Source organism: Lycium barbarum, chromosome 3 (assembly GCF_019175385.1).
Source record: "Lycium barbarum isolate Lr01 chromosome 3, ASM1917538v2, whole genome shotgun sequence".
In the NCBI taxonomy this organism is placed as follows: Eukaryota; Viridiplantae; Streptophyta; class Magnoliopsida; order Solanales; family Solanaceae; genus Lycium; species Lycium barbarum.
The window spans coordinates 147505440-147526803 of NC_083339.1; the positions used below are offsets into that span (position 1 = coordinate 147505440).

General features: G+C 34.7%; 4 protein-coding genes across 5 annotated transcripts; 2 read left to right on the forward strand and 2 right to left on the reverse strand.

The window, feature by feature from the left end:
- Window positions 1–3901: 3901 nt before the first annotated feature.
- Window positions 3902–4703, reverse strand: LOC132634387 (putative lipid-transfer protein DIR1). The gene has a single exon (XM_060350645.1). The coding sequence runs from the start codon at window positions 4619–4621 to the stop codon at window positions 4304–4306; it is 318 nt and encodes a 105-aa protein (XP_060206628.1). The 5' UTR covers window positions 4622–4703; the 3' UTR covers window positions 3902–4303.
- A 3064-nt stretch (window positions 4704–7767) lies between these two features.
- Window positions 7768–8675, forward strand: LOC132634388 (putative lipid-transfer protein DIR1). The gene has a single exon (XM_060350646.1). It carries the CDS (start codon window positions 7847–7849, stop codon window positions 8162–8164), a length of 318 nt encoding a protein of 105 aa, XP_060206629.1. The 5' UTR covers window positions 7768–7846; the 3' UTR covers window positions 8165–8675.
- Window positions 8676–10069: 1394 nt separating this feature from the next.
- On the reverse strand, window positions 10070–14858 carry LOC132633496 (threonine synthase, chloroplastic). Of its 2 annotated transcripts, XM_060349957.1 has the most exons (3): window positions 14567–14858; window positions 12051–13409; window positions 10070–10586 (listed from the first exon to the last, which is right to left on the reverse strand). In XM_060349957.1, the coding sequence occupies exons 1-2, from the start codon at window positions 14803–14805 to the stop codon at window positions 12074–12076; spliced, it is 1575 nt and encodes a 524-aa protein (XP_060205940.1). In that variant the 5' UTR covers window positions 14806–14858; the 3' UTR covers window positions 10070–10586; window positions 12051–12073. The 2 variants fall into 2 exon arrangements, with proteins under 2 accessions (XP_060205940.1, XP_060205939.1); XM_060349956.1 differs by lacking the exon at window positions 10070–10586 and having other exon boundaries at window positions 11883–13409.
- A 3839-nt stretch (window positions 14859–18697) lies between these two features.
- Window positions 18698–20616, forward strand: LOC132633497 (uncharacterized). The gene has a single exon (XM_060349958.1). The coding sequence runs from the start codon at window positions 19395–19397 to the stop codon at window positions 20400–20402; it is 1008 nt and encodes a 335-aa protein (XP_060205941.1). The 5' UTR covers window positions 18698–19394; the 3' UTR covers window positions 20403–20616.
- The last annotated feature ends 748 nt before the right edge of the window (window positions 20617–21364 follow it).

Consider the following 21364-nt stretch of genomic DNA (forward strand, 5'->3'; position numbering starts at 1 on the left):
TTTCCGTGCTACGTTTGGATATAGTTAGAGGAGAAAATGGCAAAAAAGTATGTATTATTTGAGTAATTTTGATTTTTAAAACTCGTCAAAAGTAAGCACTTTTAATTCCAGTCAAAAACCTATTAAATTCCAAATGTTAAGTTTAATCTGATATATTTAATAGAAACTCCCATTCGAAAGTACAATTTTTGTGATTTATAATACTTTTAGTCTATTTCAAGAGTCCGTTGCAATTTTTTGAAGTACAATTAATGTAACTTTTTATATTGCGATTTTTGGAACCTTGACAGATGTTTTTGGTTTTTTTTTGGTTTATTATTATTATTATTATTGCAATTTCGCTTAGATCTTACAATCAGAGTTTGGTAACTATTTGATAGAGACAAAAAATGCTCACTATTTTCAAATTTAAAGGACCAAATTTCCTTAATTGATACTTAAGGCACTATTGTGAACCTACTGCTAAAAATAAGGGACCATTTTTCTCATTTTCTCATTTTAGAGAAACCAAAGTTTCATATGTAGGAGCAAGGTACAAGTAACAACACATGGTACAAAGATTCACCAAATGTACAAAGATTCACCAAATTGACATGGCATGATGATTTAAGAGAGAACTTTCTGTTGTAAAACTGGGATCCTGTTGATTGTCCAAATAATAAAATGGAAAAGGAATATTTATTCGGTAAAGCAAATACTTGATTTAAATATGAGACAAGGGTCAAAAACACCCCCAAATTATCACTTTTTTATTATTTTCATACCTAAACTATCATAAGATTGAGAAAAAACTACCTAAAGTATCACTATCTAGTTTGCAAAATACACCTGAACTAAATGTGTGAACTCACTCTTCAAAAGGCAAGTGAAGCTGAAGTTTTCTCAAAAAAATTATCCACATGACATAAGTAATGCTATGGTAACACCTACATGAAGATTAAAAAATAATATTTTTTTTATAAAAAATAATTTTTTTTTATAAAAAAAAACTGTATATTTTTTTCTAAGAAAACTGCATTTTTTTTTTAAAAAAAATCAGCATTTAAAAAAAAAAAACTGGATTTTAAAAAAAATATGAAAAAAAATAATAATTTTTGTAAAAAAATATCAAAAAATTTCGAAAATCAGAAAAAAAAAATGATTTAAAAAATGGATAAGTTGATTTTAAAAACAAAAAAACTTTTCCTTTTTTAAACTATTTTTTTTATTTTCTATAATTTTTGATATTTTTTTACAAAAATTATTATTTTCAGTTTGTTTTTTAAAAGAAATACAGTTGTTTTTTTTAATTTCCATGTAGGTGCCATTGTGACATTATTTATCCACGTGGACAACGCTTGACAACATTTTCATATAAAATGGAGAGTGTAGATCACTTGCCATTCAAGAATAATTTGATTCACTCTTTTCAACTTAAAAAATTATTTTAAAAACAATTCGATCAAATAATATCATAATTAAGTGACACAGATATATAAAAAAGAACATACTCTTTATTTATTTATTTATTTATTTATTTATTTATTTATTTATTTATTTATTTTCTTTAGAGTGTAATACTGCAGTAGCGAAGCCAGAATTTTTACTATTGATAATTTAAAATATAAAAAAGTAAACAACAAATAAATGAAGGATATTCACATCTACTATATATAGATAAATATAATTTCTACCTTATAAATCTTATATTATAGTGTAATTTTTTAATAAAAGGAGTTCATAGCTCCGCTCATGTTAAGTGGAAGATGAAAGTAAACAATATTACAAATTAATCAATTTATTATTCTTTTCTTTTACTAATCTTACAAGAATTCGAGTTTGTGCGGGAAAAGGGCAACAAAAATCCCACTTCCTAAAGGTTTATGTTAAATAAATTGTCTATAAATCCAAATTAAAACCTTAGGTTAATTAACTCCTTTCATTCTATCATTCAAATATTAATTCACAAAGCTTCTCTAAAATTTCTCCATCATGGCAAAAATTCTACTGTTTATTTTTTTTCTTTAGCTTTACAACCTTAGTAATTTCTTCATCTTCTAATAATCCAAATATTAACACCAAAAATAATCTTCCAAACACATTACTCAAAAAAGGGTATGTTTCTATGTTAATTATTCTTGAAAATACCATAAATCGTCTCATCTCTTCTTCACCTAACACCACAGATTTCACCATATTTTGTCCTACTGAAAAAGCTTTTCTAAAAATATTTCCAAAATATCAAGATCCACCTTATAGATTAATTCAATATCATATTGTCCCATTGAAATTAAATAAAAAAGATCTTGAAACTTTTTTTATTCCTAGAGGCTCCAAGTTAAAAACCTTACTCCTTGACCACTATTGTTATTACTACGTTTCCTCAATTTGAAAAAGTTTCTATTAACAACGTTGATATAGCTGAATGGGAAGATCGACGTGTGATCGTGCATGGTGTCGATGAATTTTTTGATCCCACATTAGAGATATTAATTTATCCTAATAATCGCAACGTTAATAGTTCATCAGGCGTGGAGAAGAAAATTGAAGAGAAGAAATATGGTTTTACGTTTGGAGATCATGTTGTGTATTGGATTAAGAATCCTCAGTTAATAGTTCAACTAATTTGGCTTCTTATGGAAGTGGCCTTACTAATCGGGTGTCTTTGTTATATTGGGTCTTTGAGGACGAGAACTATATTGATGATGACCACGACTATGATAAATATGTTGTGCTCAAGGAAGATGACATCAAGTTTTCATTGATTGCTTAGGCTTATTTTGATTAGATTATTGAGTTTTGTAATATTTTCTGTCAAACTATTTTTTTAAATTTGTATGTTGAGTTGAATTATTGACATGCTATTATTCTTCGTCTTAAAATTGATAAATTGTAGTTTGTCTTACTCAAGTTATTGCAAGTTGCAACTCTCCCTTATAATCCGGCAATGAATTGTTAAATGCTACCCTAGACAAATTTTTAAGATCAACAGCGTCACAGCGAGTATTTTCTTCTTTTCTCTCAAAATTGTTGTGCCCGCAGTCTCAACCAACAAAGGTGGTAGTGAAGTGGTAAACACTCATTCTTACTTAATATTTTGAGTTTAAGTTTTGGGGTATAAAGTCGCCTTTAATAGAAAGTCTTTACCCCCAATATGAAATTTTCCAGCCCGAATCCAAATTTAATCAGATCTTAATACGGGTACTGGTATTGAAAACCCCAAAAAAGTGACTGCTCAGGGCAAGACAACCGGGAAGTTCACAGATGAGTAGTATGATTAAAAAGAAGTAGAAAAATAGAATTACGTATTATTAAATTAAATTAAGTAGCGTTAAATAACGTTAAGTAGTAAAAAAAAAAAGGGGGGGGGGGGGGGGGGGGGAGGGACTAGGATGAAGTACTATTTTTATTAGGAAATTTTTTAGAAACCTCCCCTCACGTTTTGATTCGTTTCACTGACCTCCCCTCACGTTTCCAATATTACGGCTACTTCCCCTATTTTAACTTTTTCGTAACAACTATTTTATTCTATTTATCACTGATAAAAGAAATAGTATATCAGGACTGATTTTCCCTCCCTAAGATCATACTCTTTTAATTAATTCTTATTTCGTCAATATCTCCTTTCTGGTAAACTAAAAATAAAATAAGTCAAACTGCTCTTCAGTCTTCTCAGCAGCCAGGGTTCTCTTTTCGTATTCCTCTTCTATATACAAAATAAGAATTAATTAAAAGAGCATGATCTTAGGAGGGCAAATCAGTCCAGATTTTTTTTATTATTAATAATAAATAGAATAAAATAGTTGTTACAAAAAAGTTAAAATAGGGGAAGTAGCCGTAATATTAGAAATGTGAGGGGAGGTCAATGAAACGAAGCAAAATATGAGGGGAGATCAGTGAAACGGAGCAAAATATAAGGGGAGGTCTCTGAAATTTTCCCTTTTTATTAAATAGAATTCTGAAAGGAGAATAAGACCTTCCCCACAAGAATTTGAAATTACATTTAACATTATAAGATTGAATTCCACTCCGAGAAAAGGTTGTAAAAGAAGAAAGTAATAACAATGCAAAGCAACTGAATACAAATACAACCATAAAGAAAAATCACAGGCCTGAGCTATATATCTAGCTAGGAACTCATTAAGATCAATAGATAAACAAACGAAGCTCAAAATACACACAACATGATACAAAGTATAGAAATGGTCATGGGAGCTTTAATTGAAGTAGGGTCGGAGCTAGCTCCTCATAAAAATTTAGAAAGCACCGGCTCTTATAGCAAGACTAGTTAACTAGCACTTTCAACAATACAAAGGGCTTTCATTCAACAATGGGGAGCATTAGGGAGTTTGCATTTCTCAGGGAGCTGCATTGCGAGTTTAGGATCGATTCCCAGAGACGGCAACCACTGGGAATTCTTGTAAGCGCAAAGGCAGCCCATGTCTGCCTTTGCCAGCGCGCTACAACACTGAGCTGTAGGCGCTGAGGGATTAGGGGGAGTCACTGATGGTTTGCATGACATTAAACCTTCACCTGAAACGTTACATATTCCTTGTGCCTGTGACACCTCTATACTAACACTGCTTAACACTATGGCAGCCAAAGCCAAAGTCACAATTTTTTTGCCCAAGTAATGCTCCATATCTATTTGTTTCTTTGATTTTTTCCTGAATCTATTTCAATTATCTTTGTGTGTGTGTGTAAGGAAACAACATGAGATAAAGGGTTTAAATAGCCTATGGGTAGGAATTAATGTGTTTGAGTGATTGGTTATGGGCCTGTGTGGTGTAAGGCATGGGAATCTTTGGATTTACTTTCTGGCAATAGTGTGGGTGTCACGGACTCTGGTTTTTGTGCAGTCAAGTGGCGATTCTCATTATCATCAGGTGCATTGACCATTGATTATAAGATTATTTTTCCGTTTAAATTGGATTAGATCAGTTTAATAATTTAAATGAATAAGTAAATATTCAAAGCTACAATTCTTCTTATGTCAATATGATGAATGTTAAAATGTTAGTCAAAATTCAAATAATTAGAATTTTGAGAAGTTAAAGTGTTAAAATAAAATGAGACAAAGGGAGTATGTGACAGTATATTGATAATCCTCAGGATTCACTCATTCTCAAGTAGTGTCTCTGCCAAGTTTAACATACTCATCTCTTATGTCCAACCACTTCAGTTCCAAGAAGTAATAACATCCAAAACTGCTAGATAGATTTTCAAGTTTAGGCAATTGACTTTGAGGAACCTTCACGGGAATGGATTTGATTCGACTCTTTAACTGATATTCGACCGTCACCAGATAAATGAATAGAAAGCTAACCATGACGTAAACAAGTAATATACCACTAGTCATGACTTATACTTGCTAAACAAAAACTGGATAGGATTGGAGCACCATCTGAAAATTTCAAAAAGTAGAAATATTTTTATGGATTCAGCTTACTTGTAGGATTATGTGACTTTCCAAATGTTGCTGTTGAGGCCATGTAATGATTTTTCTATAAAGTCTAGTCTCTTTATTCGTTGTAGTAATAATACATAAGTTGGCCAAAAAGTAAAAGAAAAAGGAGCAAGCCTACATTCCTGTTTAGTCTATTACATTTTTAGAATCGCACATTCTTTGGTGAGATTTAACATATAGTTACTGGTTATTAAGGTACAAATCGGATTTGATTGTATTGTAATCGAAATAGTTTTGGTAAGAGTCAAAATCTACTTTCAAGAATCTTTGAATTCTCTTAATACAACAATGGCTTTTTACGGTGCTTTCTGCAGTGCAAAGGGATGAGAATAACTGTCTGTTAACAAAAATAAAACAAATAATAACTGTGTTTTCCAGTAAAAATGGATGTACCCGGATTCCAGTTAAAGATTTGTTTTTGTACGGTTTGAAAACAAGTGAGTTGTATCCGACTCCGGAAACTCCACTAAAAGTTTAGAAATTAAGATAAATAAAGGATATACTATGGATAGAATACAAGCCCGAATCCACGAGATCAGTATATTATGCCAACAATGGTGTTTTTTAACAAGACTCAATGGATATAGAAAGATCCTAGGTCTACAAAATATGAGATACATTTGTTTATCTCAAATTGCCAAGGGAACATCCGTTAAAAACAAGTTAGTAGTACTTTTTTAGTAATTGAATTATCTCAATCTGTGAATACATGCGTGCGGTTTGTAGCGGGGAAAATGTGCATCTGGGTATCTTCGAGGGATCAGGCCTTAGGATGACCAGGGATGCCTTCACAGCTGTCTTCCATTCACAACAACTCGCGTCACATCAGTTGGCCTCGATTAGAGGGCCATGGCACGAACGAACGTTGGTGTTTCAAACACATCACGTCATATGTCCTTTAGGATAGAAAAGTTGGTTTTTGGCTCATATAAGGATAGCTTAGGAGGGAAGAAAAGACAACTTGATGTATCTCATATTTTGTAGACCCAGGATCTTTCTATATCCATTGAGTCTTGTTAAAAAACACCATTGTTGGCATAATATAATGATCTCGTGGATTCAGACTCGTATTCTATCATCCACAGTATATCCTTTATTTATCTTAATTTCTAAACTTTTAGTGGAGTTTTCAGGATCGGATACAACTCACTTGTTTTCAAACCCTACAAAAACAAATCTCTAACTGGAATCCGGGTACATCCATTTTTACCGGAAAACACGGTTATTATTTGTTTTATTTTTGTTAACATTCTCATCCCTTTGCACTGCAGAAAGCACCGTAAAAAGCCATTGTTGTATTAAGAGAGTTCAAAGATTCTTGAAAGTAGATTTTGACTCTTACCAAAACTATTTCGATTACAATACAATAAAATCCGATTTGTACCTTAATAACCAGTAACTATATGTTAAATCTCACCAAAGAATGTGCGATTCTAAAAATGCAATAGACTAAACAGGAATGTAGGCTTTTTGCTCCTTTTTCTTTTACTTTTTGGCCAACTTATGTATTATTACTACAACGAATAAAGAGACTAGACTTTATAGAAAAATCATTACAGGGCCTCAACAGCAACATTTGGAAAGTCACATAATCCTACAAGTAAGCTGAATCCATAAAAATATATTCTACTTTTTGAAATTTTCAGATGGTGCTCCAATCCTATCCAGTTTTTGTTTAGCAAGTATAAGTCATGACTAGTAGTATATTACTTGTCTACGTCATGGTTAGCTTTCGAATATCAGTTAAAGAGTCGAATCAATCCATTCCCTTGAAGGTTCCTCAAAGTCAATTGCCTAAACTTGAAAATCTATCTAGCAGTTTTGGATGTTATTACTTCTTGGAACTGAATTGGTTGGACATAAGAGATGAGTATGTTAAACTTGGCAGAGACACTACTTGAGAATGAGTGAATCCTGAGGATTATCAATATACTGTCACATACTCCCTTTATCTCATTTTATTTTAACACTTTTAACTTCTCAAAATTCTAATTATGTGAATTTTAACTAACATTTTAACATTCATCATATTGACATAAGAAGAATTGTAACTTTTCCATATAGCTTTGAATATTTACTTCTTCATTTAAATTATTAAACTGATCTAATCCAATTTAAACGGAAAAATAATCTTATAATCAAGGGTCAATGCTACTGATGATAATGAGAATCGCCACTTGACTGCACAAAAACCAGAGTCCGTGACACCCACACCATTGCCAGAAAGTAAATCCAAAGATTCCCATGCCTTACACCACACAGGCCCATAACCAATCACTCAAACACATTAATTCCTACCCATAGGCTATTTAAACCCTTTATCTCATGATGTTTCCTTACACACACACACACAAAGATAATTGAAATAGATTCAGGAAAAAATCAAAGAAACAAATAGAAATGGAGCATTACTTGGGCAAAAAAACTGTGACTTTGGCTTTGGTTGCCATAGTGTTAAGCAGTGTTAGTATAGAGGTGTCACAGGCACAAGGAATATGTAACGTTTCAGGTGAAGGTTTAATGTCATGCAAACCATCAGTGACTCCCCCTAATCCCTCGGCGCCTACAGCACAGTGCTGTAGCGCGCTGGCAAAGGCAGACATGGGCTGCCTTTGCGCTTACAAGAATTCCCAGTGGTTGCCTTCTCTGGGAATCGATCCTAAACTCGCAATGCAGCTCCCTGAGAAATGCAAACTCCCTAATGCTCCCCATTGTTAAATGAAAGCCCTTTGTATTGTTGAAAGTGCTAGTTAACTAGTCTTGCTATAAGAGCTGACGCTTTCTAAATTTTTATGCGGAGCTAGCTCCGACCCTACTTCAATTAAAGCTCCCATGACCATTTCTATACTTTGTATCATGTTGTGTGTATTTTGAGCTTTGTTTGTTTATCTATTGATCTTAATTAGTTCCTAGCTAGATATATAGCTAAGGCCTGGGATTTCTCTTTATGGTTGTATTTGTATTCAGTTGTTTTGCATTGTTATTACTTTCTTCTTTTACTACCTTTTCTAGGAGTGGAATTCAATCTTATAATGTTAAATGTAATTTCAAAATCTTGTGGGGAAGGTATTATTCTCCTTTTAGGGAAAAATTCAGAGACCTCCCCTCATATTTTGCTTCGTTTCACTGACCTCCCCTCACGTTTCTAATATTACGGCTATCTCCCCTATTTTAACTTTTTTGTAACAACTATTTTATTCTATTTATTATTAATAATAAAAAAATCTGGACTGATTTTCCCTCCTAAGATCATGCTCTTTTAATTAATTCTTATTTTGTATATAGAAGAGGAATACGAAAAGTGAACCCTAGCTGCTGAGAAGACTGAAGAGCAGTTTGACTTATTTTATTTTTAGTTTACCAGAAAGGAGATATTGACGAAATAAGAATTAATTAAAAGAGTATGATCTTAAGGAGGGAAAATCAGTCCAGATATACTATTTTTTTTAATTAGTGATAAATAGAATAAAATAGGTATTACGAAAAAGTTAAAATAGGGGAGGTAGCTGTAATATTAGAAACGTGAGGGGAGGTCAGTGAAACGAATCAAAAAAATTAACTATATCACTATATCACTGAAATTAACTATGTGCTTTAAAATTAAAAAAATCAATAATTTTTTTTTATTAAAAACACAACCGAATATGATTTAAATAGAGGCAATGTCTTACGAACTATTTTGTAAAACGTTAGGGAGGAAAATATATATTAATGGTATAACGTGGACTGATCCACGTTGTATAAAATTATTTGTATAACGTGGATCAGTCCACGTTATACCTTTTAATTTTTTTTTAATTTTTTTTTTCCGTGATCAGTCTGACAATTAAAAAAAATTGGGGTATAACGTGGACTGATCCACGTTATACCCGCTTTGGTCTGTAAATAAAAGGCTTCCCCCTTTTAGTTTATACTGTGCATTTTTATATCCTTTAGGCTCCAGACTCTGAATAACACTGCACGAGAAGCTGTCAACAAGAAGTTAGTAATACTCCAATAGTTTGCAGCACTTAAGTAAAATGATAGTAACTATTGAATCCAACGATAATTTTTTCTTGAAAACAAAGATAAAATATATGTAAGATGTCAAAGGAATTATCTCAAACGTGACCTTAAGATAGTTGTGCTTCCAAGTGATATATTTGTGACTGGGACAGTATAACTTGTCTCCCCCCCCCCCCCCCCCCCCCCCTTTTTTTTTTGGGGGGGGGGGGGGGGTTGGTAGGAAAGATAAAACTTTCATTAATTGCTTGTCTCTTAAGTTGTAAGTGGGGTTAACATAGCTACAATTTTCTTTAGACCCCTAAAATGTCTTTGTGGTCTTCAGCTAGCATTTAATTGTGGGGAACTAAATTGTTTTGGAAATATATGAACCAATAGAACTTTATACCTACAAAATTATAGGATATTACGGGGATACCTTGAGATCGTGTGCTGCTTCTCATAATTCTTAAGGCTAAATATAAGTTCAATACCCAATAACTTTTATATTGAGTGATGGGTTCAGAGTATGATAGAGAGGAACTAATGTTTGGTCCTACAGTACAAAACAAACTCCTTGCATCAAGAAAATCTGATTTTTTTCTCACCATAAAGAGAAGACATCAGTATTTACGCAGAGCAGAAAGGCATGAAAAAATTAATTTCAAAATGGAACTCGAAAATGTACAAATGCAACTTTTTCAGAGCTATCCCTAGATCAAGAAAAAAAACCTGATATTGTTATCCTTCCCCCAAATGACGGCAAAGCAGCAAGCAGTGAATCAAACTACATGGACCAATCAAACTAACAAAATATTGTTCTCGTTCGACACTAAAGAATAGTTAACCCTCCTATCTCAAAGATGATGTTTTGAAACCAAAATAACAGAAAATTTCAACTATGCTGGAATAGAAATAGGTCCGAATGAAAGCAAGCCAAAAAGTTATTTCAAGCACCCAGACTGAAATGCAAATCATTAAGCACCTTTGACCCTTCAGCAACTGAAAGTTGAAGACAACAATGCAAGGTCTATAGTACGGAGTGAGACATCAACTATTCTACTAACACAAAATGCCATGCTGGGATTTGGATGCTTACCCTTCACCTCATCTTATTCTTCTTCAGCTGCACTTTCAGTCTATACTCCAATACGCAACCCTAAAATTTCATCACGTACACATTCTTCATCCAAGCGGTTATAATTTGCAATGTTCAAAAAGCATGCACACGAGGTAATTTAGAGGTAGTGGTTAGACTGATCTACCAAATAGATCGCCATAATCTGAACTGAATATAGAGGTAAAGGAATAAAGGCCTGAATTGTTCACAGGGATCAAACTAACACAATCTGTAAAGCTTTTATTTCTAACTTCTAGTCAGACCTCATATTGTTAGAACGTAACAGAGCTTTAAATTAGCTGGCCTAGTGGTCAATGAAGTAGGAGGAGCACCATAATATCTCGAGTTCAAATCCCAGCAGAGGCAAAAAAGATTTCTTTCCATATGCCTAAGATTTGGTGGGCAGATTACCCGGTAACTATGCTGGTGGGGTAACATACACCAACATCATTTAAAAAAGACCAACTATTTGATATTGCCTATATTAGATTCTTTATTTCCCATTTGCTCTAGTCTTAGCAAAATCCATTGTTTTCGAGAAATGTTATATACTTAGAGACAACTTCAATAAGTTATCTTGAAACTGATGAAAAAAAGATAAATGGAAGCTACTCCAGATTTCCAGTTCCAAATATCCTATTAACTGATTAATGCAGATTACAGTCCCACAGTCACAATCTTCAATATGTTACAACCCAACGTGGCACATGTGACATAGAGCATGCACAAGCAACTAGTTTTGTGAATGGTAATACTAAAGTTGGTTCAAGATTTCAGATTTTGTAGTGTACTAAACTACTAACTATTGCCAAACCAGAGCCTTCTGGGCATGGCAAGAATACACATGTAAAAGAGGCAAGAAATACTAATCAGATAAGATACCAGTTTCTAGCTGCAGTATCCAAATCAATTTCTTTTTAAGGTGTCAATATCCTGTTCAGCGTGGCAAAAGACTTTAAGAGAAATATGATTCTCTTGTGACAGAAAGATCTGCCTTTTACTCCAAGCACTCGGTGACGAAAATACAAGAATTTCAAAGGCAAGTTATACCACCTAAGGTTTTATATCTCCTGTTTTACTGTTCTCTACAGAGGATAATAGGTCGTCTAACATTCCCATTAAAGATACTAAAAACACAGTGCTTGTTTAATTTAGATTATAAAAAACTGTTTCTGATTAACTAAGATAGTGACACTAACATTATAAAACTTAGTCTTATTTAGGTAATAGCCCTATAATTTTTTGTCCACTAGTGAAACTTCGAATTTGATCAATGAAGCTGATTCAACTAGAAAAAATTGATTAAACCGGGTCAAATAATTCAAGCCAAACAAGTCGAATTAAGACAGTTTCCATTATGAAGCTCAAAAGCAATGCAAATAATAAGCAAAATGTTATACAAAAATAAAGTTCAACAAATTACCATCTGGTGATTTCTATACGGCAAATTAACGACGATAAAGAACCAAATGCTGACAAAAGGAGTACATAGTACAAACTTACTATGATAAAAAACTGAGAACGAATCATTGCTTGGAATTTTTGCTCAACAAATAGCTCTTCAGAACATCCATAACTGATCCAAAATCTGCTTTCACTTCCATAGGTGGGTTAGCAAACCGACATTCCATGTCCTTTATTTCCTTAGAGTGGTAATCAATCTTGGATTGAGTAAACTTCAATCCATGAGCTGTACTCACAACCACTGTCCTATCAGTGGGATTAATGACTCCACTGTTTCTCAATTTGAACAACGCAGTCAATGCCACACCAGTATGTGGGCAAATGAACATCCCAGTCGAGTCCGCTTGAGCCATAGCATCCATCAACTCCTCTTCTGTTGCCTCCTCCACTATTCCGTTGCAGTTCTGCAGGGCAAAAACAGCTCTGTCTATAGAAACTGGGTCACCAATCTGTATGGCAGATGCAAATGTTGTGTTCGCCTTCACAGCTTTGAAGTCTTTCCAACCGGATTTGTAATGCAAGTAAAGCGGATTAGCGTTGGCAGCTTGAGCACAAACGAGCCTAGGGATGCGATCCACGAGCCCCAACTCTTTGCACATCTGAAAACCTTTATAAAATGCATATATGTTGCCCAAGTTCCCACCAGGAACTATCACCCACTCCGGGACTTCCCAATCAAACTGCTGCAAAATCTCGATTGCTGCAGTCTTTTGTCCTTCCAACCTCAAACTATTCAATGAATTAGCCAAGTAAATAGGCAACTCAGCAGTGACTTCGCGAATCAACTGCATACAACCATCAAAATCAGTGTCGATACTCAACACAAAAGCCCCATTTGCTATTGGTTGAACCAATTGCGCCATGGATATCTTATTTGCAGGCAGAAATACGATCGATGGAATGCCTGCAGATGCACAGTAAGCGGACAACGCAGCTGACGTGTCTCCGGTGGAAGCACAGCCAACGCCAACAACCGGTTTATGCATTTTCCGCAACCGATTTACTTGACTCACCAAAACAGTCATGCCAAGATCCTTAAAGCTACCAGTATGGCTGATTCCACAGTGTTTAACCCACAAATCAGTCATGCCTAGGAACTGTTTGCCAAAACGCTCAGCCCAAAACAGATTAGAGTTTCCTTCAAAAGCACTAACAATATCATCACTATCAATTTCAGGTAGGACCCATTCCTTCTTAGACCAAACACCTGATCCATAAGGCCAAGTGGTCTTACCAACACGAGAATCAAACAGGTTGCGCCAATACTGGCCATCAAACTTCTTTAACGCATTCATATCATGCTGAACATCAAGTAATCCACCGGAGCGGCTTCGATACACAATTTCATCTAGAGAATACCATTCATCAGAGCTGGGATCAGCATTAAAAGGCACATACCTGCAGAGGTGAAGCTAGAGTATCAGTTACGAGTTCGACATAACCCAGTAGTTTTGACTGGAAATCTATATTTATATTAAAAGTCCATTAAATATGTTGGAACTCTATATTTGTACTCCCTCCTTTTCAATTTGTTTGTATAATATTAACTTGACACTGAGTTTAATAAAGTAAAGAAGACTTTTGAGTCTAGTAGTCTTAAACTAAAAGATACGTAAATGTATCAAAATGCACTTTAATCAAAAACATGTCACATGGAAAGTTGGAACAAAAGAGTTACAAAACAAAGGAAAGAGGCATTCTATTTGAAGTGAACTAAAAAGGAAAGCAAGACAAATAAATTGAAACAGATGAAGTACTCCCTCCGTCCATTTTTACTTGTTTAGTTCGGATTTCGGAAGGAAAACCAAGAGATAATTTACCATTTCACACATATTTTACCCTTATTATTAACTGGCTTAATGCATATGCAGCCCCCTAAACTTGCCCTTTTTTTCAGTTTGACACCTCAACTAAGTGTTGTTCCTATTAAACCTCTGAACTCGTCCTCAAGTGTGTCTATCAAACATAATCCGACTTACATAATATTCCATCTTCAATGTAGCAACATGCTAATATATATTCTAATTTAATTATGCCATCTTTTAGCTAAGATTAACAACAATTGAGAGGGGAAAAAAAGTGGCTTTTAATTAAGCTGACAGTGAAAGAGCAGAACCAGCAAAAACCAATACATCATGACCTAAAGAATAGCTTACCACATGTCTAAAGTATTACTCCACCTTCATTTCCCTAATTTAATTTTTGTTTCTACTAAAACTTAGATTTAAGGGGTTTAATAGACACACTTTAGGACGAGTTCGGGGTTCAATAGGAACAAAACTAAGTTGAGGTGCCAAAATGGAAAAAAGGGACAAGTTTAGGGGTTGCATAAGGAAAATTGTTAGAGACTCCATAACTTTTAATGTTTGTTTGATCGACTTCAAAATGACTTAGAATTGTCATTCTATTTATAGCTCCATAAGGTGTGAACAAAGAAAAATGGAAGTACAAATGGAAGGAGAGAGTATTAGAATTTCATAATAATTTATTTATAATGCAACAAGCTATATTTTTTTATTCAGAACTCATAAACTCAAAACTTTGATTCCGCCTACCTGGCGGAGAAATTGTGGGAGGAGCTGTTGCGGCGCGCCGCCTCTTCACGGATGTTCTCATCGGCGTGGCGGCGGTGTTTCTGCGGTTGAGGAGAAGGGGTAATTGCGTCATTTGTAGATGCTGTAGCTTTAATTGGATTGAAGAAGTAATTATTGGATTTAGGAGTATTTGATTGATGATGAAGTTGAGGACAATGAGAGAGGAAAGAGGATCTGAGCATGCAAGAAGAAGCCGCCATTGTTGTGCACACAATGGGGGCTGTAAAGCTAACTGGGCGGGGATTTGACGTATTTACGAGCCATAGACATCTGGTAATGATCAGCCCTTAACGGTCCTCTCTAAGATGTTGCCACGTGTTACATCGAACTGATCGGACGGCTTACAAGGGCTTGGCTGCTTCACGTGATTAAATTATTGGTGAATTATACTAAGGGCATTTGAGTATAATTGGTAACTATTCGAGAAATTTTATTCTATATGAGACACGCCACGTAATACTTGAGTAAGACTTGCTATTGTTTGACACATGTAACATTGGACCCCATCGTTTACCTCACTCTCTCTCCCTCGTATTCACCATCACTCTCTCCCTCACATCCCGGTCCATCTCCTCGTTTCTTAAATATTTCTCACTTCACCCCCTTGTCTACTTTATGTGACGTAATTTGGTGAAATCGAAATTAATTTTTGCTTACTAATCACTTAGCTTTGTTAATTTCACAATCTTGCTTTAATTTGACAATCTTCTTTTGGCGTTTGAGGGGGTGGGTGGCGGGGGGAGAGAGGGTCAAGAAGAAGAGTAGAAATTGAGAAAGTAAAAAGAAAATAAAACAAATTGGTCAAATTTTCCTTCTAGTAAAATCCCAAATATATCAAACACAATATTTTCAACTATGTTCGAGCTCTCTGTAATTGTGCCTTGATAAATTATTTTTAAAAGGATAGGTCAAAAGTCTATCATTGAAAGCAAGTGTTTAGACTAAGTGAACATGTCAAAGCAATTTCACAATTCAAATATATCTTTATCCTCTGCATATTTTCCGAATTAGACTATTTCATAATTTTGGCATTTGCTCATTGATTATAGCTAACTAAGTTAAATTCTTCGTGCCCTTCTTGCTTCAAGATTCGTCCTTTGGTGGTTCTCCTATGTCTTGGGTTTCTAAGATGTGGTTGAAAGTTTTCATAGATTCAATGTTTTTTTTTTGTGTGTGTGGTACAAAGATTAGTTGCAAAGAAGCTGTGAGAGCGAAACTTAAATTTATCATTTATTATAAGAAAAGGGTACAAAAGGTAGAGAAGAAGATAAGGGGCGTGGAGGAAGAGAGTAAGGTGAATGATAGGGTCCACTGTTTCGTGTGTCAAACAATAGCAAGTCTCACCCAAGTATGACGTCCTGTGAGTTACACAGAATAAAAATTTCTCATACAGTTTGACATTTTTATTTAGCTAACTAATTACATGATTAGTAGGAAAATTGGTGTAATTATAAGGTTAACATTTAATTTCTATCATTTTGTTTTTATATTAGTTTCTTTTTTATTTTAAAGTATATTTTTTATTTTTACAATATTTATCTTTTATTTCCTTTCTTTTCATTTTCAATTTTTTTAATTATAATTTCATGTAATTGTTAGTATTTTTTTCATTTGGGTAATTGCGGTGAGGATCTAAGCATGCCAGAATTGTGTCAAAAAAGGGACTCTAAAGCTATTCTTTTCTCTCTTTTGTTTTTGTTTTCTACAAAACACTGCACACTAGACCAACCAAATTAAAACACTATACCAGCCAAATGAAAACCCCACAATAATTTCTCATTCTTTTACTTTGTTTTCTCTTATATTATGTTAAAAATTTTTAATTTTCAATTAACCATCTCATGCCCCACCTCTTGCAAAAATGTATGTTATGTTTAAGTGGTTTGTTAATTTGTAAATATATATAATATTTATTGAATACAATACTCGTTTTTTTAGTTATTACTAGCACCGACAAAATGGATAAAAAAATTAAGTAACTATCTAATATAACCATTGAATATGAGTTGGATAACCTACTTTTTAAAAATGGATCAAATATGACTATTATCGATATTATCCACTAAAAAATGGATATTCATAATATTAATACTCATTTGTCTGCTTGTTATTTTTCATGAGCTCTTGCTTTCTCGGAGTTAAAGCTTATTTTAGTTTTTAGCTTGTGTTTTCATCTGACTATTCCTGAAGTCATATTCATATTATCCCTTGATTAATTCATTTTTTGTTCGTGTTAACTATGGGCGGATCGGATATTTTATTTGTTTTTGGTTAACTCGTTTTTTACCCGCTCATGTCTAATCCGACCCGACCTGCTCGTTTGCCGCTCCTAGTTATTACTGTATATGAATAAAAATTTATTAGAAACCCACACACTTTAAATCCTGAATCCGCCTCAGATACGTTGTTAGAACATATTTTCATGACCTAATTAGAACACCTATAAAATAGACATGAAAGCTTATCAACTGGACATGGCGGGCTTGGTAGTGCCACCGGCGCTTATCTCTTGTCACATGGGCACATGCCCAATTGTTGTATTCGCGTCCCACCTTCGGATGCATGAATCATAACCTATTTTAAGAAAAATAATATTCCTTTGAGGTATTCTGTTAATTTGTTGAACGACTGTAATATTAGAAACTTAATTATTTTCTCCATCCTAATTTATGTGATATATTAACTAGATACAAAGTTTAACGAAAAAAAGGAAGAATCTTGAAAGTTGTGATCTAAAATAAGTGAAAGGAATTTGTGTAGCTGTAAATCATTTCATTAAGGATAATAGGAGAAGTTTTAATTTAAATTATTTCTAATATATAAATTTATTATTCTTTTTTGACAGACTAAAAAGGAAAACGTAACACATAAATTGAGACAGAGGGAGCATTTATTTTATTTTAATAAATATGAAAGTTAGTGTGTATATTTGAAATTCATAGAGTAGTGAGTATCCAAATACAAATTTTTATTTCCAAAACGGAAAAGGTCCAAAAATACCCCAACGGGAAATGGCTCACAAATACCCTTCATCCACATATTGATCCAAAAATACCCCTCCATCCACCTATTTGGTCCAAAAATACCACCAACCTATTTTTTTTTTTGCTCAAGAATACCCCTCAAACTAACACCCTAATTTTGATGTTATTTTATCAATTTTAAAATGCCACGTGGCTTGTTTTGATTGACCACATGTATTATTTAATTTAAAAATTAAACCCATATATAAATTTATCTTGTTTTTTTCATTTAGTAGCAACTGGAAAATGGTGTATATGCAAATGTTAAATTCTCCTGTTTGCTGTTTGTATGGTAAATTTAATCCATAAATAATAGTCGAAAATTTCATAGTTGGTATCATGCAAAAACATATATTGAGGAGGATATAGTTGTTATTGAGGTCTAAAATGGAGGACGTTCTATGTTTCTCTCTATCCATCGTTTTATCTTTTGTAAACTTGTTTGTAATGGATCATTGTCATCGAGACCTGCCTAACAATTTGGGTTGAAATGCACCGGCAAAAGAGAAATGGCTATGGCCTTGATAGGAGAAGGACGAATGTTCGGACAAGCATGGCCCAACGTGAAGTGGTTGTAAGGAGGACAATTAGATCAAATGGGTAGGGTAATTTTTAAATTAAATAATATGTGGCCAATTGAAACAAGTCACGTGATATTTTAAAATTAAAAAAATTAGGTGTTAGTTTGAGGGGTATTTTTGAGCTAAAAAAATAAGTCAGGGATATTTTTGGATCAAATAGGTGGATGAAAAAATATTTTTTTTATCAATAGGTGGATGAAGGGTATCTGTGAGCCATTTCTCGGTATTTTTGTACCTTTCCGTTTCCAAAATTATCAACAAACCGCATCGTGTTGATTGGGCCTGCTAGATGGCAAATCAATCCAACAATTAGGCAAATGCAGGTACAGGGAAGAACCTGCACGCAGCTGATTGGTTTTTGCTGAAAGGATAAGGTTGGGCACGTCAGTATGTCGTCGTTGTGGAACAACATCAACTTGCTCGGACGAATATAACCCTAACCACTCTGCAAATTGACAGTTGACACGTGCTTTCCTTTTCCACTCTATCCAAATACCATTTACAAAAATACATACTCAAGAGATATTAAAAAAAGCGCACATCTGAAGAAAGAAGCACAAATAGCATAGCTCACCTTTAGTTCTCTTATTAAAAATTGGCTTTCGGAAATTGAATATCTCCGGTGAGTTTTACCAATCTTTTTGCGGTTCTGATTTCTCTAATCCATGAATATGATCTATTTTCATAAAGTATGGACACAGAAATGTTAGGTCCTTTTGCTATTACCCATTTCCGATCCAAAATATGGATTCGCCAACGAAAAAAATCCTTCCGCTTTCCATCTAGCTTCAATTTTCTATCACCCGTTGTTCTTTCTGTAGTCCTAGTAGGATAACCCTCGTGACTCGAACCCACAACTTGAAGATTAGAGGTGGTAGGTGAAGGGTGCTTACGACCTGAGCAAGCCCCTCTTGTCAGCTTCTACTGTATTTCTGACGTGAATGAAACTGAGTCTTGGAGCAAAAAAGGATTGAGAAATTGAGACCCAGTTTTTTTTTTTCTTCCCCACCGTAGGAGCTCCCACCTTTCTGCTTTGTCGGTGATTCGAACCCACAATCTTTACTTTACATTGAAGCTGAAGAGTGAGCAAGCCCCTCTGATCAATTTCTACTATACACTTCTGAACTTGAGTAAGACAGAGTTCAGGAGGAAAAAAGGATTGATAAAATTGAGACCGAATCGAAAATGAGTTTAGGTGCAGCGGAGGAGGAACCGGGGCAGCAAATTCAGTTACCAGCTGATATAGACTGGAAAATGCTGGACAAATCCAAGTTTTTCTTCCTCGGCGCCGCCTTATTTTCCGGTGTTTCAACTGCACTTTATCCTGTTGTGGTGTTAAAAACTCGCCAACAAGTAGCGCAAGCTCACCTTTCCTGCTTCAAAACTGCCTTCTCCGTCGTTAATCACGAAGGAATTCGCGGGTTGTATCGTGGGTTTGGTACTTCATTGATGGGTACAATCCCTGCTAGGGCAGTTTATATGACCGCACTCGAGGTTACAAAGAGTAACGTCGGTACGGCCACGGTTAGGCTCGGGGTCCCCGAGCCTACTGCTGCGGCCATAGCTGGCGCTGCAGCTGGGCTGAGCGCAGCTGTGGCCGCACAATTGGTGTGGACACCAGTCGATGTGGTGAGCCAGCGGCTCATGGTGCAAGGGACTCATGGTTCGTGTAAATATCTCAATGGAATTGATGCTTTTCGGAGAATCCTTCAAACAGATGGACCTAAAGGACTCTACAGAGGGTTCGGGTTTTCAATTTTGACATACGCACCATCCAATGCGCTTTGGTGGGCATCTTATTCCGTTACTCAACGGCTTGTTTGGAGTGGATATGGATGTTACTTAAGCAAGAATGGTGGTAACACTACTTTGAGGCCCGATTCGAAGACTGTTATGATGGTTCAGGGAGTGAGCGCTGCCATGGCTGGCGGAATTTCAGCTCTGATTACAACACCATTAGACACAATTAAGACAAGATTACAAGTCCTGGATGGCGATGAAAATGGTCGAAGAGGAGGGCCAACGGTAGCTCAAACGGTTAGGAATTTAGTAAGGGAAGGCGGGTGGATGGCTTGTTACAGAGGATTAGGTCCTAGATGGGCTTCAATGTCAATGTCTGCAACTACAATGATAACTACTTATGAATTCCTCAAACGCCTCTCCACAAAGAATCAAGAAAGTTGGGCATCATGAACCCAATAGACAGTATAAGTTCTCTTTGATCCATGTATAAGTTTTATTTTTTGAATGATGATCTTTTTTGTTTTAGAATCAGTATGCTGAGTTTAAACATAAACAAGCCTAGATCAAGAACAAAAATAATGATGAATGTAAGTGGTTTCATGTACAAAGTATGAATCTGTATATATTAGTTCAGTTCACTAAGCTTATTTTGTGTGTTACTGAATTCAACGTGTGATATCTCTTCTTCCTTTAAGAACTTTTCTTTTTCAAGAATGGAGCCAAAGAGTAGGAATCTATCCTTCTCAGGTACTGAACAAATTGTAAGATGGGAATCTGTAGTGGACTTAATTGACTTTTAGCTAATCTCAGCCAATTGTAGATAAGCTTCTGCTTTCTCCCTGATAATGGTGTTATTTTGAACTTGTTGCGTGCACAAGAAAGTTTTAGGTATTTCTTTTCTCGAGTTAATGTGACAGGTACTCGCGGCAATGAGCTTGCTCATATTGTCAGCATTAAAGTTTGATACACGAAGACATTGCGATAGGTTGACAATTCGCGTAAAACTTGTCAATTCATGACTCATATATCATTGGAACATGAGTTAGAGCTTAAATGGTGAAACATGATTAGTGTGAATTCATATAGTTAACTCTAACTTATTTGGGACTGAGATATAATTGTAATTGTTGAATTTATGAGACGGGAAAATGTGGTGGGGGCGACGTGATTACCCAACATTAGGGGATTAGATGTAGTAGAATATCTTAATGTTTAATATTCAGGAGGCCAATGATAGTGGTTAACAACAACACAAGTAGCCGACCATTATGCATAAATTTCTATTAATAAGACTTTTGTCTATATGTAACAATTATATGAGCAACCACCTTTTCTTCTGTTTTTTTTCTTCTCCCCTTGAGTGGGAAAACCTGATTGCTTTTCGCATTTTATATTCAGCTTAGCAATTCTTT